The sequence below is a fragment of the Glycine soja genome, chromosome 11 (assembly GCF_004193775.1).
Source record: "Glycine soja cultivar W05 chromosome 11, ASM419377v2, whole genome shotgun sequence".
Classification (NCBI taxonomy): Eukaryota; Viridiplantae; Streptophyta; class Magnoliopsida; order Fabales; family Fabaceae; genus Glycine; species Glycine soja.
In genome coordinates, this window is record NC_041012.1 from 32775626 (window position 1) to 32800486 (window position 24861).

Below are 24861 nucleotides of genomic sequence, written 5' to 3' on the forward strand. Positions count from 1 at the left end.
ATTTGTTGTATCATTTATATAAATTTGTAATTTGAAAAGAGAAAAATATAAGGATTAAAAGTATAATTGAAGCATAATTTTCAAAATTTTATTTAATACACGTTTATTATGAGAACCAACGATGAAACAAAAATCTAATAAATTTCCCTCAATAGAAAAACTTATTAAAATAAGTTTGAAATACTTATAAAAGTTGTAATCCACTTAAAAAATTTAAGGTTTAAATGCAATTTTAGTCTTTTTATTTTTTGAAATTTATAATTTTGATTTTTTTATTTTAAATAGAGACATTTAGTTCTTATTTATCAAAATCTATAATTTTGGTTTTCTTATTATAAAAGAGATGTTTAGTCCTCTAATTTTGTAAAATCTATGATTTTGGTTCTTCTAAAATATTTAACAATAAAATACTAACCCAATATGATCTCAATTTAATGATGTCAGACGAAATTATTTGTTTAATTCATGTCATAGTAAATCTTTTATAATAACACTTTGATTTTGAAAGGACCAAAATCACAAATTATATAAAATTGAAGATTAAATGTCTCTATTTTAAAATAGAATAACTAAAATTACAAATTTTAAAAAATATAGAAATTAAATGTTTCAATTTTAAAGTAAAGATCAAAATTATGAATTTTAAAAAATAAGGTGACTAAAATTACTTTAATCCAAAAATTTAAATTAACTTGGTAAAAACTAAAGGACTTTAGTGTTGCTCACGTGGCTTGTCCAAGTACATCCTTTTACAACGAATTTTCAATTAGTGAGTCTTTACTTGAGACCAGTTGAGATATAGTTATACCAACAGTTGCAACAGATGTGTGGAAACAAAATGCTTTGATAAGGTGCAAAGAAAACGCACCAGCTAGAATCTGAAGTGAAAGGTCACTCGAAATGGCTTCTCTTAAAAAACTTCTGATATATTCCAATCTGTTGACCATCATACATTCTAACCCTTACGCATGACTTAGAATAATAACGTGAAATCAACAAATGGAAAACATAATCTTCATGCATTGTTAAGAAAATGAAGCAAATGTGTGTATCCAAGAAGCCAAAACTATAGTTAGTTTAATCTTCTCCCCATTAGCACTAAAACAAGGGGAACAAGGTTAACTATTAACATATTTTGAAAAAATAAAATTGTAAATCCACCTGAAAATGTTAATGATCTCTATGTAAAGCATCTTCAAGATCCAGTTCCACCCCTATGCGATTTTTTAAAACGGTACTAGCATGTAAGGGTGTTTTGCACTTGCACTGGAGCTCCTTGAATCTCTCAATGTCAAAATTTTGCCTCTTGAAAAGCTTCCTCTGCCTTGAAAGAAAGAGCCTCTTCATGAAGTCTTGGTATGTAGGGTCTCTTGAAGTGAATAAGAAGTAGGCGTAGCCTATGACCAACCCAGTGGTTGTGGTAAAAAACGCAATCGGTTCCATTACATCCCATGAAAATTCCCAGAATGTTAGCCGGAAGAAGAAGCCGACAGTGATTACACCAAATCCTAGTCCAGACCAGAGGATGCGCCGCGCCTGCGTATGTGCCAACACATCAATTTCCTCCTTCTTGTCCTGCAGTTTCTTCAACTCCTCCCTCATAGGATCGTTGTCAGCAGTCAGCACCAGTGGAACAGCTCTTCGAACCAGATCCACCACCTAAAGCACAGAACATTACCAGACAACAAACAGAATCAGCAAATTTAGAAGTTTAGAACACTAAAACAAACAATTGAATTGCATATTAATTTCTCTAACTCTAGAAGGCATCTTTTTCAAAATTGTTTCCTAGAGAGGTTCATAATCGCAACAAAATGTTGGTTAAGCAGATAAGATTTATCCAAACAAATAAACCATAGAGAATTGAATAACTAAGTTCTGCTGTGGTTTGAGTTTAAAGCATAGTAGCCAGTTCAAACAAAAAGAATAGTCCCGCATCAAAACAGGTTGAGGCATGATAAGCCATGTTAAACAGTGCACTTGAAATATAACTAATTGACTATACTTAACGACATTGGAAGTTTTCATGAACACTGCTCTGAAATGTCTCATTAGCACATACTTCAGCTTCAAACCAGTAAAGGTGTTCAAATGAATAATTTAGAGATTCTAGACAGAATATTGGCTAATAATCTTTGGAATTTTTAATGAAGGGAAAGAAAAGAACGGACTTCGATATAAGTGTCTTGAAATCTTCTGCACAACTAGTACATGAAGACTAAACTAAAATATTGCACACTTGTACTTTCAGAATCCATTATAAGGTCTCCACAGAGGCAAAAAGTATGTGGTAATATATAATAGCTAACAAACTTACAGGCAAGAAAAAAAACAAAATTACAGTGAAGTTAATATTCAGCAACCAAAATAAGATTCTGGAATCTGGTAACATATTTGGTTAATAGATAGAAAAGCTGAGGTTAAGGAAAGAAAGTAAACATGGAGGAATAACACACAGAAAGTTTGTACATATCATTTTTCATTCTTGAGAAGACAAACAGATATATTTACCATGACAAGCATGTCAATGAAAAGAGAGAACGAGTCTAAAATGGTGAGCTAGAGGGTTTGAAACTTAAAGTTTCTAAATTCACTTTGTTCTCCTCTCTAGTTCAGAAAAAAAGCTATATCTGTATCAAGACTTGATCAGTTCTACTACCTACAGTTACCATGAAAGAGAAAGGGGCACAACACATGAAAGTAAGAAAATTCATATATGAATCATTAATTGATTGATGAATTTTATTTTTACTCCCATCCACCAAGGTGTTCAGCCAAAAGGATGATTTATAAAACTATTTAAGGTTGAATATGTAGTGTGCTAAAGAGTATGCAGGATAAACTGGAACACCAAGCAAACATCACAAGAGTCACCTACAGGCTACAGGACTAAAACTCAAAAGGGTGATGCGACAAAAGTCACAACCCATCCATACCTTTTCTCTACAAATCCATATACAATCCTACCAAATAATATTTCCCTGTGAAATGAGATGTGTAACACACTAACACATGGGTCAGGGAGGACCCTCACACTAAAAAGCAGGAAAAGAGGCAATAATTGACATCTCTTGCAACTATGGTTTATTCACATGGTTTTAAATAGGGATCCGAAACGTTTAAGGTATTTTGACTCTCCGCAACCGCAACTGTGGCCGCATCAGCCACATTTTCCCACAATATAAAGGTTTTCTAACTAAGGCAACGCAACTACGACCGCAATTTAAAACCATTATTGGTAAGTAATATACTGTAATATACTTAGATCCGATCACGCTTTTCGTGAGCCCCACAAGCACAAGCTATGTTCTTATGCCAACATAAACATAAACAATTCAAATATAAAAACATCACCTTATCAGGATGCAAATACACTTTGTCCCGGAAGAGGAGAACAACCCCAGCCTCATCAAGAACCCTGGCAAATGCTGCAGCCTCCTCAGGACTCCTTGCAATCCCCACACTCTCACAGGCCTCAAGAAGCTCAGAATAGCAAATGACTTCCTTCCCTTCCATACCAAGCTTCATCTTCAATGACTCCACATTCACCAACCTCATAAGCTTCTTGGCTTCAGAGAATGATATAGAATCTTCTGTTGTTCCATTATTGCCATTGCTGACACCACCATTCCCAGTGGAAGTTGATACACCCCTCTTGATTTGGTTCAACACAACAGATAAAGGTGTCCTTCTTCCACCACACATCACTTCAACAACGCCCCTCAAACCCAACAAAGGAGGGTCCAAAGGATGAAGCTTTTCCCCATAACCATGGCTAACACTACCAATTGAAGATACCCTTTGCCTCAGAAAACCGCCACCAGCACGCCACCACCACCTACCCCACATTTTTTCAGAAACCAAAAAAATAAAAATTGAAGCTTTAGGAGAAAAGCACTGGTATCACCAAAAAATCAACACTACCCAGTAATTTTATCACCGCAAAAGTTAAAACCCGTCTTCTTCCTTTCTCATCTGAAACATTCAAAACATATTGGTCACTGGAAATGATGCTCAAAAGTAGCAACTTCCGCAAAAGGAATGGGAAACATTTTGGAATAGTTTAATAGTGAAAGATAATAGTAGAAAGAGAAAAAGAATCTATGTGAGTGCATTTCTGTGTGTGGATTTGGTTTCATCACAAAAAAAAAAAAGAAACATTTACCTTAAAATGAAGACACAGAGAGAGAAAATGAGGATAAAGAGAGAGAAACTAGTAAGGGGAGAATGTAAGAGAAAGAACATAGGAGAAGGTGGAGGTTGACGGAGTTGCCGCCCCACAAGTACTCCGTTACTTTTTTGGTGTGAATCTACGCTGTTGCCAACGACGGTAGTAACGGTTTCTTAACAGCGATAGATGTTGTGTGGGTCCCAGGAATTAGGATGGACACCTACGCACCATGTACTCGGTTGTTACTCGTGGACTTCAGTGTTGAATGTGTCTGACCATTCTAAATAGATGGCGTTACATTTTCTTGTACGGGACACGTCCTAAAAGAAGACCGTGGAATTTGAAACTTATTTCTGTTGAGTTAATTTTTTTTTAAGATGAAAAATGTAATTATTGTTAAAAATTAAAATAATAGTGAAATATTGTGTTTTTTTTTTCATCCAGAGGTATTTGTTTATTTGGAAAAATTTTATTTGATGCTCAACTAATTAGTTCCTACTGAGTTAAATCATTTAGAGATAAAATAATAATTATATTTACAATTTTATATTCAAATTAATCAAACTCACACCTAGAATTCAAGTGTCAAATTACTTATATCAATAACTTTTGGTATAATGAATTAAGAAAAAACAATTAACCTTCATGTTTTTTATGTAATAGACTTCTTAGTAAAAACTTTTCATTTTCATTTCTTTAATATAAAGTTCTGAACAATTCATTTGTTCTTGCTTATAAATTTTTTTTAAAACATCATTTTCTAATTTTTAGATACATTAACTTTTTTTGTGCATATCCTTGATTAATTAATCTTTTCTGAAACATTAATGAAAACAATTAAATGGATAAAAAGACAAGAAAAAAATAATTTTGAAATGATAATACAAATAATTAAAATATTTAATGTGATTAACCAATTTTTTCAAATAACATGAAATGGTCTTATAATTAGATATAAAAGAAGTATTAATAAAATATAATAATATATCAATGTATGGTTAAGCACTTGAAAGAATTTGACTAGGAATATTTTAACTTAACTATTATTTTTATGTTTAAATTTTTTATGTAACTATGTTAAATATGTAAGGATAAAATTTTATTAATTATGATAATCTAGTGACTCAAATAAGATTGACATACTTGTAATTTCTAAAAAAATAATATCAATATATTTAGGATTTTTTGGGGTGATATATTTATGATTAAAATGCACATGACACAACTTGATAAAAGTTGAAAAATAATGCATGAATATCATAAAAAGTGTAGAAATAATAAATGATAGTTTGATAAAATAATAAAGGAAAAATAAAAATAGAATCATAAATATTAATAGTGTTAGTGATGTTGATGTTGACGTGGGTATATAATTATTCATAAAAAATATAGAATGTCAGGAATTAAAATATGGGAGGTGTCAGGTGATGCAACCACACAATTTAATGTTATTTTACGGAAATAGTATTATGAAATTTTTTATAATACTTTTTTATTAATTTTTTAATATTTCATAAAGAGACACTTAGATATAAAAAAAAAATAGTAGCAGAGAAGAATATTAATTGGGTTAAGGAACCTCATTAATGTTGGAGGATGGGAATCACTTTTCATTTTTCCCCCTATCAATTAATTATTCAGATTTGAATTTTATACTAGTATTAGTAATATGTTGATCTTCCCTTTTAGATGTTGTATTGCTCCATCTATTTATCCCCTTTTGCAACAGTTTTTCAAACTCATTAAAACTTCATTGAAATTGTATGGGCAGAGCCAGACATTTTTAGGAGAGGGCTGAAGGTAATGATGGATTGTATTCCACAAATTACTTCTGGCTAAGGGGTCTTGAGTCTTGACATTCGTAGACAAATATGCAAGAGATTCAATTATGTATAATGCAGTGTGGACCTATCTTTTAGGGAAGGAATGGTCCAAAATGGGTCAGCTGTCCACTTTTTTATTTGAGAATTTTAAAGGTTCTTAAAACTAAAAAAAAAAGGAGTCTCTAAACCAATAAAGTAGATATCTTGATATTAGTTTATGATGATTTGAAATCTTAAAAAAAAAATGATAACTTTCGGTGTGTTTTTTTTTCATATAAAAAAAGTTACATGATAAAGTACCCAATTTTTTTTAATTTTTTTGATTTTGGCACTTACTTAAAAAGTTTCAAATAGTTTAGAAACAGACTAAGTAATTCAACCTTTTCACCATTACGCATACAATCTCAAGAGTTGTATTCTTTTATCTTACCCCCAAACCTTAGAGATCGATCCCCATTGCTCCTCTGGGTCTTGGAAGAACAATCTCAAAAGTTTCGATGTAAGTGATTTATAATTTCTTACAATTAATTCAAATTGATTTTCTTTCAATTTCTTTTCTTTTTTTTTAATCTCAAGCAACTGTTTGCAATTTTTTATGTAACTGTGCATGTTTGAGCATTGGATTTTTGAGGCAGTCTATTTTTTTCACTAAGCTTTGACTTCCCCGGTCCCCCTCCCCCAAAGAGCTTATTTAATTCAATTATATTATGGCTAGGCTTATTTATTGTTTAGTCTTTCATTTTTAATTAGAGTAGAATTATTAAAACTCTGTAAAATATAAACAGAATTTAATTAAAATTTACAGATAGAAAAAGAAATTATACTATTATCCCATCATAGATAATTGTATATGAGAAAATTGTTGTGTTTTGTAAGCAAACTCATAAAATCAAGTTATTTCTATTTTATTTATTATGTGTATATTAAAAACTTACAACATGCGTGTATACAAATAATGAACATGAACCCATGTCAATAAAATGCTTTACACATTTTAATTTTGGACAGAGGGCAACGGAAACAGTTGTCAGATTCAGATGTGAAATTATCAAAAGAAACGTAAAAAAGTTTCGCATGTGAAACAAATAAAAAAAGATTTGGTTTTGATCAGAAAGCAAATCAAATAATCAATATTAGTCAATTATACTAAGATTTCTATACGATGCTAATAACTGCTTTTTTCAGTACACGTTGGATGTTGATTCTAATGCTTCTTTTTACTCATATTCTATCTTCTCCCTCAAGTCTCTTTCCTTTCTCAAAAACAAAAAGTCTTAGTTTTTGTCACAAAAAAGTTATTGTCTTGAGACCTGTACCATATAGAAAGTTGCATTCCAAGTTACAAGGTTCATTGATCATATCTGTTTAAATTCCATTGCAAGTTGGCTTTACCCTTTGCTGAGGTTGAGTTATATTCTGGGAAATGCTAAGCACTTGGAAAAGCAATGAACTTTCATTAAGCCATCTTATAAAGAAATAATAAACTTATTAAGGCACCCAGTATTAGGCTGATGTAATGGCCTTACCATATCTTCATGTGATGTTTGTATATAATAAACAGTATAGGAATGAAACTGAAGCTTTGAGTTATATTCAATCAAATAGTAGTCATAATGGTTAATTAGAAGATAAGAAAGATGCTACAGAATCTTTGAACTATGTGATGGCTGATTCTATAACTTTGTGGTTTTAGCTCTTGTTGTTCTGTAATGATTCAGAATACATGTAATCACTGAAAAATATATTCAATTGCTTAATGCCAAATATACAGCCCAGAACTGTACTGAATCTTGTAAGTATGATAAATGGGGGAAAAAATGTTAATCACAACTGTGCAAAATTAATTAAATGGCCATTTGGTAGGCTCATTTGCTATGTTTTGCTTTTGATATAGTTTTAACCAAACCCTTGGCAATTTTCCAGAACCAAAACAAATTCATCATTGCCAACATTGGAGGCACCACAAGCAAGCTGTAAAAACCCAATGGGAAGATCTCCTTAACCTGAAATTAGGGAGCAAAATGTTCGGATTAATTTCCTAGATGAAAATCAAAGAGGGAACTCTGAAGTTATATGTGATGGGGAATCACAGAGAAAATGCTTGCCTCGTCAAAATGGGTCCACATGTGGATAAAAAAGAACATGAATAGGAAAATCCTTGCAATCTGCAGCACAAAATATATAAAGGGATAAAGCATGTCAAGATCTGTATTGGAACAACCAAGTAAACTCGTTCCACAATTCCATCATTACAAACAATCATTGGAATAAGAAACAGATCGCAACAAAATTTGAAATCTTTGCTTACATATAAGAGCCTGTTTGTATTCAAGATCAAACAGATTCTCGACTGAAGTGAAAAAAATTTACTTTGAGAAATTGGAGCATTGGAAAATGTGTTTTTCACATGGGAAATCATGCAAATGGAGTTAGCAAAATAAAACAAACAGCCCCTAAGCAGATAGGTGAAAGCACATAAATAGTTTTATATCTTTAACATGCCCCCTTCAAGCAATACCCTTTCAAGTTTGAAGTGTGGGCAATGCATTAGCTCACCAACTACCTTGTGCTTGAATTCAACTTTTATTTGGAAGAATGAGTAGGGCACTCAATCACTCGGTTATAGAGACTTTGATATCATGTAAAGAATCAACTATCCTAAAAGCTTAAGATGCCAGGTAGAGACATCAAAATGGTTTTGTATTAACACCATGGGCTTCCTTGATGGTCAGGATAAACAAGATATGATAAGATATGCTATCATATCCTACTTTAAATTTTTAATCTGTTGTTTGGTGAGTCAATAGGATAGGATAAGAAAGGAATTAGGATCCACCCAAATTATTTGTGAATTTATTTCAAAATATTTATATTAAAAAAACAATGAGGGAAAACATCTCCATAAGGTTTCCTCCTTAGGCATGCAATATGCGGTATACATTTTGTCAGAACCCAAGATTATCCCTTTCAATTATCTTTATCATCACCACTAATTGCTCCTTTTGCCTCAACATAAGACTCACCCAGAACCAAAAGGAAAAATTAGAAAAATTATCAAAATATAGGGCCAGTTTGTTTAAACTTATTTCTTGAAATAAGTGTTTATTTTAATAAAATAAGCAGCTTTCTGTTTTTCTAATGAGTTTGTCTAAATTGTTTCTGCTTAAAAAAAATAGTTTTCTACTTATTTTAAGAAGCAAATCCTATCTGCTTATTAAAAAAATGTTTTTTAAAAAACACTTATTTTAAAATTGTTTTTTTTTAAGTTTAAACAAACTGGTCCATAACCTTACATGACCATAAGCAATTCCTTCAGGTACTATAATAGAATAGAATTGAGACCAAAAGTATATTATACAGTACCAACCACCCGAAGAACAAAGCAATGCCATTCCAGACGTAAAGTTTGGAGCTCTTAAGACCAGCAATATCCAAGTGCCTGTATATGTAATTAAAGTAACAAGTCAATGTTGGCTAAAGTACATGAGATGATGAAATCAAACTCTGAACAACAGATTTACCATCTTAGATTTACAAAAGGAGTTGTGCTCTCAGAGAAAAGAACCATTAGTATGTAGATCAGTCCTTGGCCACTTAGCAAAGATTGGATAATAGAAAACATGGACAGCCCATGGTGTAAAACCTAATTGCAAACAAATGAAGTTAGTTTACCACTTCCTAAACAGAAAACCTGGATACTGAGTTCAATGTGCAAAAAAACACAATGTCTAATATTATCTAATATATTAAACATAGCAAGAAAACTTGATATGTTTTCAACTTACGTATTCCAGACCTCCTAAAGCTGGAAAATGCCAAAGAATCATTGCCAGATCTGCTAGAAAATAACCTATAGAAATCTGAAAAAAGAGGGGAAATATTATATAAGACAAAATCACAAATAAGCTAACAGTACAATCATTGTTTTAATAAGGCAAAAACAATAATGTTACTAACAAGAATAAGATAGATAAGAGATATCGAAAAAGAAGAAACAGGAAGATTTAAAAAAATAAAATAAAAGACCAACAGGACACTAAGATTTAAGAATGCACTACCAGCCTGTGCATCAGACCAATGGGGAGCTAAAAGTTGGCTTGACAACTCTAATCTGGGTCCCAAGTCCCAACAAATAACTACCATATTTACAATGAACAACTGAGGGCATGCATCACGTCCATGCAGGAGTCTTTCCTCTTCCAAAGAGCACACCAGAAATTGCTTTTGTGCCTCTTGCATTTATCATTAAAGCTACACAATCTAAAACTGAATGCTAAACAAGAAAAGACACAGGTTCATTTTAAAAGCACTACAACCTAAACAAATCTAGGCTTCAGCTTGATTTAGTACTTCATATCTGAAGAAGATTAATGATAGAACTACATGAATATTGAATTATAAACAGAAAATACTAAAATAATAAGTAATAACATTTACATTTTCAGTCTGTATATTTTATCAATAGAAGTATGGTACTTGATAGAACATTATGGCGGAAGTTGATCCATGTAGCCGACCCCACCTAGTGGGATAAGGCGTTGTTGTTGTTGTTGTTGTATAGTTAGAATGTAAAAGGATTTAAAAATCAATTTCTGCCGAATCAAACAAGTTAAATTTTACTCATATTATCTTCAACATACCCCCAGTACCAAATTTGAGAAAGTGGATGATCTATTAATAATGAGTTCTTCATGTGAATCCTTGTTGAAAATATCTGATAACACCAAGAGGTAAAATGACATAAACGATGCAAACAGAGCATGAAATGTTGAGAATCCCCTGCATTGGCAAAATGTCTTGAAGTTAACATCAAAAGTCAATTATGGACAAAGCAAATAAAAACAGAAATCTTTATACAAAGCTATTTTACCGGTTATTCCATTCAATTTTCTGTGCACTACTCAATTTGTCATATCCCTTGAACAACAGAGAACTCAAAATAGCAGTCAATCTATAAACCTTCAAGAAGGAAATGAAAAAAGGATCAATTTCCATTTGTTAATTACAAAGTAACCTCCACAAGAATAATGTAATATAAAGTAAATAATAAGAGTTAACCATATTTCTTTGAACTAAAGAAGCCAGCAGAGCACTTAAAATGAAACATTTCTTCCCAAACCAGTGTAAGCACACAATTTCAACTTCAGTCTAAGGATGCTCCATAACTACCCACTTGGCCCTATATCTACAAAGCCTTTACCAATTACTACACCATAAAAAATGCACAAGAACACAAGCTCTTTCTTTTCAATTGAAATATTTTTTTGTTTTTTGCTTCTTCACCATTAATCACATTAATCCAAGTTACACTATAGATAACATCACTTTGAAGATACCTACTCCCCAAATTACACCCTAAACCTGAAACATAATGTTAGTATCAAAACTAAAGAGACAAGTAGTAACTCCTACCAAATGGATATCACATCCCATAACTAATCCTGCTTTTGGATAATACGAATACACATGATTAACACATATTAATTCCCCCATATATTTATACATTCAATCCTTCATCTGAATTATCAGCCATCTTAGTTCAATTTAAGAAAAGGCATTTCCCTAATCCCTTCCCTCCCTTTTTTCTTTTCCTTGTGATGTTAATAAAATGATATTCTGCATTTCTGCTCCTCCATCAAGCATTCAAAATCCTAATTTGGTCCATGGTTACATAAGAGCCATTTGCAACATAGAAGACACTGAGAAATTGATGAACAACTCATTTTACTCACAATAACACAGAAGATGATGCCAGTGAAGACAGACCCCAGCCATTGAATTTCTTTATTTGGGGTAGCAAAGTCAGAAGAGGAAACCAAACCAGCCAAGGAACCAAAAGAGAAAGCAAATCCCATCCAATCAACTAGTTGAAAGTACCAAACTGCATTAAAAAAAAAAACACATAATGCATGAGTGCCCATCAACAATAAATGAACCCCTATTGAAACAAACAAATAAAGAAGGGTGGAATCCCCACTCAACAAGAAACTGGAATAAAAAAAATTAATTTTTTTCCGTGATTCATGGGAAAGGAAAACTTGTCTACAACATAGTACTAGAAGTTATTTCGTTTGCACACTTCACATGACTTGCAGCACAAGCTGACCATTCAAACCATGATGAACATAGGAAGGGCAAGTAAAGAAAATTTCTTGGAAAACAAACAAACAAACAAACCCCATAAAAGGAAATAGCCAATAGGACAAAGGGAAAAGTCATTTGATTGATTACATTATATTCATATCATAATGATGATCATGGATTGATGATGATACATAAAAATAACAGTGGCAAAGCATACCAAGAAGAAAAGAGAATAGAAGAAGCAAATTAAGAAAGAAGAAGCAGCAGTGTGTGAAGCAGAAGAAGAAGGAAAATCAGGAAATATTATAAAGGTAGTGAATTGAAGAAAATTAGGTGACCCATTATGACTTAGTACACTCATTCAATTGAAGCTTGAAACTTTAGTTTAGGGAGAGAGAATCAGACCTGAGGCTGAGGCACTGAAAGAGACCAACAATCATGGAAGGGTAGGGAGCGTGTTAAGCCATCTCAACGCAACATCAAACTCTTGCCTATGTTCAGTCAAAACGAAACTATTGATTGTTCCTTTTATCCGTCAAATTAAATAATACTCCTACTCCTAATAATAATAATTTAATTAAAATGTACTAAAAATATATTAAAAAAATACTTTTATGCAATACGACAAATGTCTATTTTTTAAATTAAAATTAATAATAAATAATAAAATTTGAAAACATACAATTATTTATATATACTATCTATAAAAGAGAACCCTCTGGAAATTCCTAAAATACCCCTGTCTAAGATTGTGATAGTTGTCCATTTCCTTGTTTTTTTGGTCTTTTAGCCCTTAATTTTTCACTCTTCTGATGCTTACAGGTGTTTAATTTTGCTGATTGTGGCATCTACACGTGTTTTATTTTACATGTTGTGCATGTGCTAGCCTTTGCTTCTTTACGTGGTTTCTTGCATTTCATTCTTCCTTCTTCAGTTTGCGTGTTTTTGGTTTTCATTTTCGCAGATAGAGACCAGTTTAATTTGGGTTCTGTTTGATATTGTTTTGATGTATGTTTTGTTACATTCGATGTTAGCTTATGGTTTTCTGGTTTTTCTTTTCTTACATGCATATTACCTTTCGGGTTTTTGACTTTTGTTTCTGTGATGTTTTCATGTTTGTTTTGTTACATGCATGTTATTTTTTCATTTTGTTGTGTTGGACGATGTTTGGTTTGCATGTTTGGTTTAGGGTTCGTGGTACTTCTGCTGTTCTGTTCTGGTGTTGTTTTCATGTGTGTTTTCTTACATGCATGTTAGCTTCTCATTTTTGTGTGTTGAACGAGGTTTTGGATTTTTGCTTAGCTTATCGTGTTTCTATTTTGATGGTGATTTTGTTGTTTTTTTTTTTTGCAGTATTATGGCATGTTCTCCAGACAAGATAAAGAGCATCGATGACTCAAAAGAAACTCTTAAACTCAGTGTGAGGATCAGTGATCTATGATTTATTGGCACGCCTAACACATCTGAGCAAGCTGAAATGGTGTTTGTGGACTCCGATGTATGCTTCAATTCTGTGTTTTTTTTTGTAGGTTTATTACTTATTACTCATTGTTCAGTTCATTGTGTTGTAACCTTAATGCAATCCAGGGTGATGAGATCCACGCTGTTTGTAAACAAGACCAATTGAAGTAAAAAAATGGACTTGAAAGAAAATTGTACTTATGTCATGCACAATTTTAAAGTGCTAAAAAACAATGGTCAGTACAGAGTGTGTGATCATCAATTTAAATTGGTGTTTATTGGGGTTATTGTTGTGAGGGAGTGTGTTCTAGGGAACATCCCTTTTAGAAAATACAGGTTTGTTGGATTTGCAGATGTTGTGGCTGGCCAGTTTGAACGTGGACTATTGGTTGGTATGTTAAGCTATATTTTTGTAATTGAGTTTATTTTGAAAGTTCTGTTGTTTTTCGAATTAAATAACATTCTCTGATTTTCCTACTTGCTTTAGATGTTATTGGTGTTGTGGAGGAGGTTGTCTTTCGGCAAGTTTCAGGAAAAGGTAGAAGGGTAGTCTTCAAACTAAAGGACTTGAGGTAAAGTTCGATTCTTGGTGACAATTTGTGTGATATGCTTTGTCAAGTTGTGACTATGATTATATTATTATCAATAATTGATTGTCTCATAACTATTTGTTTCTGATAGCCAGCAATTGCTATCTTTCACTTTGTGGGATGATTATTGCTTGTAGTTTTTGAAGTTCTTAGATGATTATGAAGGTGATGGCCCAATTACAGTTCTATTAAGCCATTGTAGGATCAAGGAAGCGCAGGGTATATCCTCATCTTGAATTTATTGATTTCTCTGTTTATCCTATTGCATGTTATGGTTCTGTTTTTTAAATTATTTAGGATCTTATCCCGCATTGATCAGCAATTCTTTCAAGGCTTCAAAGTTAATTATTAACCAGCCCGTGATGGAGATTCAAGAATTCAATGAACGGTATTTTTTGTATGCGTTATGTAATATATGTTGATAATTTTTTGTCTTATTTTTGTTGTTCATTGTATATTTGTAGGCTTGCAGAGTTGGGCATTGAGGCCCGGTCAGGTTTTAAATCGCATGGTGAAGGGAGTACACAGCTTTCAGGTTCTATCCAATTATCATCAAAAGAATCAATCTTTGGCAAGGCTAAGGCAGAGACTATTGCTGACATTAACACCATCTCTGAAGTAATGATCTTATATAGATTTTAATTCTTTGTCGTGCAATATCTGAAGTTTTTTTATTTGATGTGTATGTTGTTTCACACAGGAAATTGTTTGTGTCACTGTTGGCACAATTACTAGGATTGTTCTGGACAATCATTCATGGTGTTAAACAGCTTGCATTCAGTGCCATAAAAAAAGTGATGCAGAGATGGCGCCCTTTACATGTGCATGCGGCAAATACAATCAGGAAGTTGTGCTTAGGTGATTGTGATCTTTTAAAATGTTGTGTATTTTTCATGCCTTCATCATTTTTTTACTATTGGTGCATATGGTGGCAGGTATAGGCTTGAGGTAATGATCAATCAGGGAAATGAAAGCACAAAATTCCTGCTTTGGGACCGTGAATGCAGTGAATTAATTGGTCAATCAGCTGATGCAGTTAATAAGCTTAAAATTGAAGTGTGTTTTTGGATTCAACCCTAATTGTTTATGTTTGATATGTTATTTTTTGTTTGTGTAATACAATTATTCTCTTTGAACAAGGATGGTGATGTTGATTTGAATGCTTCACCCCAAGCACTTGATAAGTTGCTGGGTCATGAACTTGCTTTCAAGATAAAGGTGCAACCCAAGTTCAGGAATTCTGCTTTTTTGAAGTGTTCAGCTGACTCGAGCTTAATAAATGTTGTGATGGATATGCTAGCTGATGCTGAGGTAATGTTCAATGCAAGTTATTTGACATTAACTATTGTGAAAAGTATGTATTCTATTCATATTTATTTGTTTTCCATGGGTTGTGTTATCTTCAATGTATGTCTTATTCAAACATCTTCAAAAATGGATATCCCGGTTTCTGATTCCAATCATTCTGCTCATCATGAATCTGTGAGTTTTGATGACTGCTCTCATTTTTTAATATGATCTTTCTTGCAATTTTTGCATTTTGACACTTCATGACTTTCAACTTAGCATTCAAGTTATTGATTGCCATTTGTTTTATCCAGCAATCCCTCTCTGTGACAGTAGATCATGATCCCCTGCTTGGACTCCCCTTGACGCCTACAAAGCGGCAGGCATTTCAGGATTGTGATGATGAAGCAGGGACCTCTCAAATTTCACCTGCACAGCTTTCATCCAACAAATTAAAAAAACATGTTGGGATTTAGTGCATTTGGTTGTTTCCAAGTTGTGTTGAACAATTTTTTCCCCTTGCTATTTGTATATTGTACATTGGCTCCTACCTTATTTCTGTTGTGGTGGTGTTGCTTCAGAACTCTGATCGGAACTTTTGTTTAAATTTTAATCTTATTTTGTATGCGAGTATCCTGACATTTTAGTTATGTGGCTTATCCGATGTCACCTTAACTATTGCACTATATTTCAAAATCCTTATTTGTTCAATTGTTAAAATAAATATCGACAGACCATGCTTATATTAATGGTTATAAAGCCATCTTTGAAGAAATCGAGGTATGCAAATGTTATGAATTGAAATATATCGTGAGAGATAGAACAAGTGAGATTTGAAAATACAAATCAGAGATTGCCAGACAGAAAGTTCAAAAAACATGTTCTTCACAATCATGATAACTTAAAATTCAATTAAAGTTTTAACGGGCCATTAAAGCATCTGATTTTAAGGTGTGCATCTTTAATTGTCTGAGCACAAAGTATTCACGGGAAACAAATTAAAATATTAGAAATAATGACCACGAAATATTGATCACTAGCACAACTAAATCAGCATTCATATCTGATTAATTCATCTGATTTTAAGTTGTGCATCCTTAATTGTCTGAGCACAAAGTATTCACGGGAAACAAATTAAAATATTAGAAATGATGATCACGAAATATTGATCACTGGCACAACTAAATCAGCATTCATATCTGATTAATTTTCTAACAGCAGAATATACACACCAAGACAAAAGTATCAGCTTTGGAGTCTTGAGAAACATGATCTTGGATCATCAATGATATGTAATTAAGTGTTTCTTTATTATCAATCATCGTTTAGCATGATTTGTTATTTTAGATACCATTTTTTGCTTGATTTTGCTTTCGCAAATGCAGAATCGGATATTTGATAAATTTACTCCATCTTTCATCATATGTCTCAATATGATGTACAATTAATAAAACAAGTAGAAAAAACAATTTCTCTTTAGCTTGACATCCTAATTCTGCCATGCATAACATTTTCGATATCATATTTCTTATCGATGGCGCCAAAGCATAGGTATAATAATGGTTATTTTGCAAGTCTAATCATTTTAGTGCATTTAATTAGTTGTCAGCATTCATAATTTTAGTGTTTTTCCTTATGCTTACTTTTGATTACTTACTTTTCAAGTTTTAATGTGGTTGTCAAAACCATCACTATAATCATGGCTATACATGCATGTCTAATCATTTTTATCAAAGTATGATGCATTTAACCAGGTGTCAACATTGATAATTTTAGTCAACAAGTCAAGTTATGTCTTGGTCCGAGTGGAATAGCATTTCTTTTCTACATGTCCATGGACTTTTGCAATTTTAATTTTGCATGTATTGTAATATATTGAAACAAGAAGTCAGTAAAAATTTTATAACTCAGTCAAGATTAACAACAACCATCAAGAACATGGATAACCATGAGCATGCAAATCATCGTGATACAGCACAAGCCAAGATAAAGAATAAACGTATCAGGCAGCACAAAGTTAATGATCAGGCTCAAAATATTGATTGTAAGCAATTCAAAATATTATGTTCCAAATTACAGTTAATAATTTTAATTAGTTTGTTGATTTAGTAATACAATATCCACAATTTTTTTCACACAAGGACAAGCAAACTGTAAGGTGCATTCAATATTATGTGAATCCATTTCACATTAAATAAATTCCACTAAACTTAGATTCAATTCACTTTTTTAGTTAATATTCGTGATTCATCAGAGGATGAGAGTTCTGAATCAACACAAGGTACCAATTAAAATCGACTTTATCAAATTAATTTTCAACATTATAATGCTATAATCTAATCTAAATGCAATTTTCATGGGCTGTGTTTCAGTTTCTTCACCTGAGAACCAAAATTATATGTCCTCAGCTAATGACCCCGCAATTAATAGAGAAGGTAACGATTAATATTCATAAACACTATGTTATTAGCTCACTGTCGAATATATTTCACTATACAAAACTGCTTTTGTTTATCGTGTTTCAATTTACATGTTTTCCTAAAACATTTTCAATGATCAACCTCACTTTGCCATATATCATTAAATTATTTCAGGATATTCTGATCTTGGTGATCAGCTCATGCAATGTAGTCACTGTAATGCAAATATGTGGTATGATGAAAGAGTCTCAAAAGATAAAAGAACTACAAATCCAAGACTCAGTTTATGTTGTGGAAATGGCAAAGTTGAACTTCCATTGTTACAGAATCCACCTAAATATCTCTACCAACTTTTGTATGATCATGATACATCTGATAGTAAAAATTATCAGCAGAACATAAGGACATATAGCATGATGTTTGCCTTTACTTCTGTTGGTATTAAGTTTGACAAATCAATTAATCATTCAAGAGGACCTCCTACAATAAGAATTCAAGGTCAACCATGTCATAGAATAGGTAGTATGTTACCGATGCCTGGGAAAGAACCAAAATTTGCACAATTGTATATCTTTGACACAGAAAATGAAGTGCAGAATAGGATTAATGCAATAAGGTAGTTAGTCTTTCATTATTATTATTATAAATGCATAACATTGATCAACAATCTTACATTTAAACAAAATTCAATTGTTTATTCTGCATTACTAATCTTCCAATCATCGTATATATAATTGTTTATTTTGGTCAGCAGTCCACATAATCAAATTCAAGAGCACATTGTTTCACAACTTAATGAGATGCTAGATGAATACAACGTGCATGCAAAAACTATCAGGATGGCCAGAGATAGATTGCAAGATGTTCAAGTGAATAATATCAAGTTGAAATTGATTGCTAATCGTGAGAAAGATGGTCGTACATACCTACTGTTCCTGAAGTTGCAGCACTAATAGTAGGCGATTTTGATGCAAATTCAAAAAGAGATATTATTATTGAAACTCAGCATGGACAACTACAAAGGATCCATGAATTACATTCTAGCTATCTAGCTCTACAATATCCCCTCTTATTTCCTTACGGGGAAGATGGATATAGACTTGATATTCTACATAGCAGTCGATCAGATGGTAAGAAAAGGAAAAGAAATTGTCTTACAATGAGGGAGTGGTTTTCTTATAGGCTACAATGCAGATCAAATGAATCTATAACTTTGTTGAATTCTAGGAGACTATTCCAACAATTTGTTGTTGACGGTTATACTATGGTTGAGTCAGAAAGGCTTTCTTACATAAGAAACAACCAAAAAAAACTTCGAGTTGACAAGTTTTGTAGCTTACAACAGTCATTGGATGATGGAAGTAGGAGAGGCCTAAATAAAGGTAAAAGAGTCATTTTACCTTCAACTTTTGTTGGCAGTCCGCGCTATATGGATCAACTTTATTTTGATGGTATGGCCATATGTAGCCATGTGGGCTTCCCAAATCTGTTTATTACTTAAACTTGCAATCCAAGCTGGCCTGAAATCCATAGATTGCTGAATCCGTTGAATCTGAAAGCAGCAAATAGACCAAACATAATCTCGAGAGTCTTCAAACTAAAGTATGAACAAATGCTTATGGACCTGGCAAAGAATCACATGCTAGGCAAAGTTATTGCATGTAAGTTGATTCTAAGTTTGGTGAATTTATATTATGTGTGACATTGTTATTTTACACTGCCAATATTAATCACACAATCATATCTAATAACTTTAATTATTTTCTATTAACAAACTTACTAATAAATTGCAGATATGTATACAATAGAATTTCAAAAACGAGGGCTACCTCATGTCCATTTGTTGCTTTTTTTACATCCTGATAACAAATACCCATCCTCAGATGAAATTGATCAAATTATATCAGCAGAGATACCTTCACAGCAAGATGATCTATAACTGTATTCATTAGTAAAAAACCATATGGTTCATGGTCCATGTGGAAGTTTGAATCCTGGATCTCCATGCATGAAAAAAGGCAAGTGTAGTCGTTTCTATCCTAAAATGTTCCAGCCGCATACTGTTTTAGATGTTGATGGTTTTCCAGTCTATCGTAGAAGAAACAATGGTAATGCAATTGAGAAAAATGGTGTTATAATTGATAACAGGTATATTGTACCTTACAATCCAAGATTGCTCAGAAAATACCAAGCGCATATCAATATTGAATGGTGTAACCAAAACACTTCTATCAAATATTTATTTAAGTACATCAACAAGGGATATGATAGAGTGACTGTTGTTTTGATTGATGAAGATAACGATCAAACTGAGAATGGTGGCACTCATAATGATGAGATCAAAGAATATCTAGATTGTAGGTATTGTTAAAACTTGATCTCTAATTTATCTGATCATCATTGTTATAACAACTAATTCTATCTTCCTAACAGATACATATGTCCCTGTGAATCTACTTGGAGAATCTTTGAATTTCCAATACATGGCAGAAAACCTGTTGTTGAAAGATTACACTTCCATCTTCCAGGCCAACATAGTGTTCTCTATGAAGACCATGATGATATTGATGATGTATTGTCTAAGCCAAGTATCTCTGATTCAAAGTTTATTTCATGGATGAACACCAACCAAAATTCTGTTGAAGGGAGAAATCTTACTTATGCAGAATTTGTTTCTAAGTTTGTATACAATCGGAAGAAAAAATGTTGGCACCTTAGGAAGAAAGGTTATACCATTGGCAGATTACTATGGGTTCCACCAATTACAGGGAAATTATTTTATTTGAGAATTATGCTTACTGTTTGTAAAGGACCTACCTCATTTGAGGATTTAAGAACAGTTGATAATGTTTAGTATTCTACATATAAAGAAGCATGTTTTGCTATGGGATTTTTACAAGATGATAAAGAATTTATTGAGGCAATCAAGGAAGCAAAAGAATGGGGTTCAACACATTATATAAGAAAGTTATTTGTGTTGTTACTTTTAACTGCAACAATGAGCAAACCTGAACAAGTTTGGGACCAAACTTGGCATTGGATGGCTGATGACATTGTCTATAATTATAAAAAATCATCAACAAGTCCAGGTTAGTGCTAATTTCCCATCAAACAAATCAATATTGATACAGCACATAATTTGACTTTTTTCTCTTTTGTGTATTCGCATTGCAACTTGATGATAGAACTCTTCAAAATTTGGTCTTGCTTGAAATTGAAGAGCTGCTGCAAGCAAATCAAAGATCGCTAAGAGACTATCCTTCAATGCCATATCCAAAGGATGCGAATTGTCCAGCTTATCTAGACAATAGTCTTATATTAGCTGAACTGAACTACAACAATGAAGAACTTAGATCAGAGTTTGAACATCTATTTTCTCACATGACAGGTACATTAATTACAGAGCAATTTAACCTTCTGAAAATTATTATGTGCATTTCCTTCTTAGTTTTTCTCATCTATAAATTAGTATTTTAACTTCATTCATTTATCTTTAAATCTAACACCATATATCGATGATTCCAGATGAACAAGCTTCAATTTACAACCAGATTGTTGAAGCTGTTAATAAAGATGAAGTTGGTATGTTTTTTCTCTATGGATATGGAGGTACAGGAAAAACATACATTTGGAAAACACTTGCAAGTTCACTGAGAGCTGACAATAAAATTGTAATAATGGTAGCCTATAGTGGCATAGCTTCTCTGTTATTGCTTGGAGGTAGAACTGCACATTCAAAATTTAAAATTCCAGTTCCAATTTTTGAAGACTCAACTTGCAATATCCATCAAGGGACTCAATTAGCTGAACTATTAAATCAGACAAGTCTAATCATTTGGGATGAAGCACCCATGGCTCACAAATTCTATTTTGAGGCACTTGATCACAGTCTTAGAGATATCATCAAACACAACTCAAAGGACAATAAAATCTTTGGAGGTAAAGTCATGGTCTTTGGTGGAGATTTTCGGCAGATCCTGCCAGTTATTCCAAGAGGCAGCCGCTCTGATATTGTTAACGCAACAATTAATTCCTCTTATCTATGGGATCACTGTCAGATCTTGAGACTGACAAAAAACATGCGTTTACAAAACAACATGCAAGCAACAGATCAAGAAGAAACTGCAGCTTTTGCACAATGGATTATAGATATTGGTGATGGTATTATTGGAGATGAAAATGATGGCTATGCTACTATTGAAATTCCACAGGAACTATTAATCACAGAATATAATGATCCTATTCATAGTATAATTAGCTCTACATTTCCAGATCTATCTCATCATCACAATGATCCTGAATACTTCCAAACCAGAGCAATATTAGCTTCCACAAATGAAACAGTGCAACAAGTTAATGATTATATGCTTACAATGATACCGGGTAATCATATAGTAAATTATCTTATTTTGTTTTTCATCTTTTAATCAACTTTCCTGGATTTTACATTTTTGGTTGATGAATTTGCTTTTTTATGTTTAAAATATTGATAGGTGAACAAATGGAATATCTAAGCTCTGATTCAGTTGACAAATCCGAAACCATTGAAAGTTGTCATTTCCGCTCACTGACAACTGAATTTCTGAATTCATTGACAACATCTGGCTTACCCAATCACTGTCTCAAACTCAAGATTGGAACACCAATAATGCCATTAAGGAACTTAGACCAAACTCAAGGGTTGTGTAACGATACTAGGTTAATTATCACAAGACTAGCAAAACATGTTATTGCAGCTGACATAATTTCTGGGACAAATATCGGAGATCATGTTTACATCCCACGAATGTCTATGTCGCCTTCACAGTCACCATGGCCTTTTAAGCTATTGAGGAGACAATTTCCGATAATGCTTTCTTATGCTATGACAATTAATAAATCCCAAGGACAATCACTATCTTCAGTTGGACTTTACTTGCCAAAACCAGTTTTTTCGCATGGCCAACTATATGTTGCATTATCAAGAGTCAAGTCAAAGAAAGGACTTCGAATTTTAATACATGATCAGGACAAAAGAAAATGACTTCAACCACGAATGTGGTTTTCAAAGAGGTCTTTACAAATATTAGAAGGTAAATCCAATTTATTTCCGATTACAAATTTAATTCTAACCACAACTGAATTTGCTTCTTACTCATATGATCTCTGATATACAGTTAAAACATCATTAAATGAGCCAATCTATAATTCATTAATCTTAAAAAATCAGTCTTCCTTTATGGAGTGCATTTTCTTATTTGCTGCATTTTAAATTTTCATCCCTTTTCATGAACTCCAAATTAACCATTTCTTTCATGAATTGCGCGAACGAAAATAAAATGCTTATCTCAATTTAAATGCTACCATTCAGCAAATGAATTCTATATATTACTCTGCCTGTTTTCCTAGGATGATACACTTATTATTATTCTTTTAGTAGAACCATTTATCTTTTCTTAGATAATCAATTGGCCTTTCAAAATATTATCTATGCCAAATCATTATCAACTTTAGCATTAGACAGGTCATTCATCTGATTATGCAAATTGTATTTATAATAATACAAAAAATTAACTTACTCTTTGTTATATTTAGCAATAAAAATACCTCTTCACCTGCCTCCACCACCTCAGTCTTTCATACTTATCATTCTGCCAATTCACGTCCAATCTTTGAACAGAACATTCAATGTTCCACAGTTCCCAAACCACTTAACTTGCCGTCACTTACACCCCCCCCCCCCCCCGAAAAGCAATGACCCTTCCATCACCCACTACTTTACATCATCAGACCACGATTCATTTCTCTACCACCTTCATTTCAACTCTAACCAAATTATTCTCTCAAAGTGACTACCACCATGTCTCCCGCTTCATCCACTGCCTCAAGCAAGGTAAGCCTAAACCCAAACTTGACTGCATGTTCATTCATTTGCTGATTTTTCTCTTGCATTTGGTTACATTTTTCATCCATATCCCGAACCAAAATTCAACATCTTGCCATCTATGTTTTCTTAAGTTTTCGAATTCCAATTTAGGACAGACATATTGAACAATTCTGCATTTGAATCCATCATTGTCTCACTCAACTTTCTTTCCTGTGGCAAAGCCCTAATTCAATTTTCCCTGCTTCTGCTTCATTTATTTGTGCCCATTGTGTTAGGTTTCTTGCATACTACGTTATCATCTATCTTACCCTTTAGATATTAGTAACGTTTAAATGTTATTTTTGTCCCTCACACTTTTTGCATTCATGGTGTGCTTTTATCGCAATCCATGTTCAATTTGGACATTTTGTTGATACTAATTCAAAAACATGTTCCTGTGATTCTGATGTTCTATTATTAAATACATAGTAAGAAATTTAAATATTAATTTACTTTTGTTCATTGGTAAAGAATCCAGAAAATTATTCAATAATTTTGAATGATGTTACTATATTGTCATTGTCAATGAACCCTAGGTAGCATGTCATCTAGAATAACATTTGACTCATGCATGTAGGAAAAAACAGCCTATGCATATCCTGTGTGATTATACCCCATCCAAAACAAAACAGAAACAATATTAAGTTAAATCTTTTTAAATGCCTATTAAATTTCGTAGCATTATATTACCATTATTTCCAACTATTGTATTAAGATTCTAAGTAGTTCAGTTATCTACACCATCTATTACATTGTTTTTATGATGCAGACTCTGCCCTTTCAAAATTTCTTGCTTTTGGTCCTTCATTACCATTATGAAGTGTATCATATCATCTATGATATATATCATCTATTATATTCTCTTTATAATCCTGATTCTGCTCTTTCAAACTTTCTTGCTTTTGGCATTTAATTCGAATCATGAAATGCATTTTCTTATTTGTTCGATCATATGATATATGATTGAGAACTTTTGTTGCTATTGTATTTGCTTTTGCTGCATTTTCTTATCTCTGCAATATTCTGTATTCCTTATTTTCATGTTTTGCATCTAATTTCCTGCGTCTTATATTATATGCATCTTTTCTTATCTTATTTTAATTATCCTAAATTAGAACTG

The 24861-nt window shown here is 32.6% G+C and overlaps 3 protein-coding genes and 1 pseudogene across 3 annotated transcripts; 2 read left to right on the forward strand and 2 right to left on the reverse strand.

Moving 5' to 3' along the window:
* Window positions 1-901: 901 nt before the first annotated feature.
* LOC114377399 (calcium uniporter protein 6, mitochondrial-like) lies at window positions 902-4289 on the reverse strand. The gene is made up of 3 exons (XM_028335881.1): window positions 4166-4289; window positions 3355-3975; window positions 902-1659 (listed from the first exon to the last, which is right to left on the reverse strand). The coding sequence occupies exons 2-3, from the start codon at window positions 3847-3849 to the stop codon at window positions 1171-1173; spliced, it is 984 nt and encodes a 327-aa protein (XP_028191682.1). The 5' UTR covers window positions 3850-3975; window positions 4166-4289; the 3' UTR covers window positions 902-1170.
* Window positions 4290-7642: 3353 nt separating this feature from the next.
* On the reverse strand, window positions 7643-12592 carry LOC114374277 (transmembrane protein 56-B-like). Its single transcript, XM_028331902.1, has 9 exons — window positions 12484-12592; window positions 11727-11875; window positions 10865-10953; window positions 10635-10773; window positions 9780-9854; window positions 9516-9637; window positions 9358-9433; window positions 8100-8159; window positions 7643-7997 (listed from the first exon to the last, which is right to left on the reverse strand). Exons 2-9 carry the CDS (start codon window positions 11847-11849, stop codon window positions 7860-7862), a joined length of 822 nt encoding a protein of 273 aa, XP_028187703.1. The 5' UTR covers window positions 11850-11875; window positions 12484-12592; the 3' UTR covers window positions 7643-7859.
* A 1122-nt stretch (window positions 12593-13714) lies between these two features.
* LOC114373197 lies at window positions 13715-15892 on the forward strand. The gene is made up of 9 exons (XM_028330723.1): window positions 13715-13931; window positions 14027-14085; window positions 14267-14348; window positions 14427-14517; window positions 14594-14747; window positions 14830-14888; window positions 15065-15185; window positions 15270-15440; window positions 15731-15892. Exons 1-9 carry the CDS (start codon window positions 13715-13717, stop codon window positions 15890-15892), a joined length of 1116 nt encoding a protein of 371 aa, XP_028186524.1.
* A 1462-nt stretch (window positions 15893-17354) lies between these two features.
* On the forward strand, window positions 17355-22964 carry LOC114373198 (annotated as a pseudogene).
* The last annotated feature ends 1897 nt before the right edge of the window (window positions 22965-24861 follow it).

Excerpts from the sequence above, each read along its gene's own strand:
- LOC114377399 (XM_028335881.1), bottom strand. The coding sequence starts at position 3,849 with ATGTGGGGTAGGTGGTGGTGGCGTGCTGGTGGCGGTTTTCTGAGGCAA. Across the intron at positions 1,660-3,354 it reads TGTATTTGCATCCTGATAAG|GTGGTGGATCTGGTTCGAAG; the intron begins GTGATGTTTTTA and ends TCTGTGCTTTAG.
- LOC114374277 (XM_028331902.1), bottom strand. The coding sequence starts at position 11,849 with ATGGGATTTGCTTTCTCTTTTGGTTCCTTGGCTGGTTTGGTTTCCTCT. Across the intron at positions 10,774-10,864 it reads AAAATTGAATGGAATAACCG|GGGATTCTCAACATTTCATG; the intron begins GTAAAATAGCTT and ends TTGCCAATGCAG. Across the intron at positions 8,160-9,357 it reads CTTTGTTCTTCGGGTGGTTG|ATTGCAAGGATTTTCCTATT; the intron begins GTACTGTATAAT and ends TTTGTGCTGCAG.
- LOC114373197 (XM_028330723.1), top strand. The coding sequence starts at position 13,715 with ATGGACTTGAAAGAAAATTGTACTTATGTCATGCACAATTTTAAAGTG. Across the intron at positions 14,889-15,064 it reads GTTCTGGACAATCATTCATG|GTATAGGCTTGAGGTAATGA; the intron begins GTGTTAAACAGC and ends ATATGGTGGCAG. Across the intron at positions 15,441-15,730 it reads ATATGCTAGCTGATGCTGAG|CAATCCCTCTCTGTGACAGT; the intron begins GTAATGTTCAAT and ends TGTTTTATCCAG.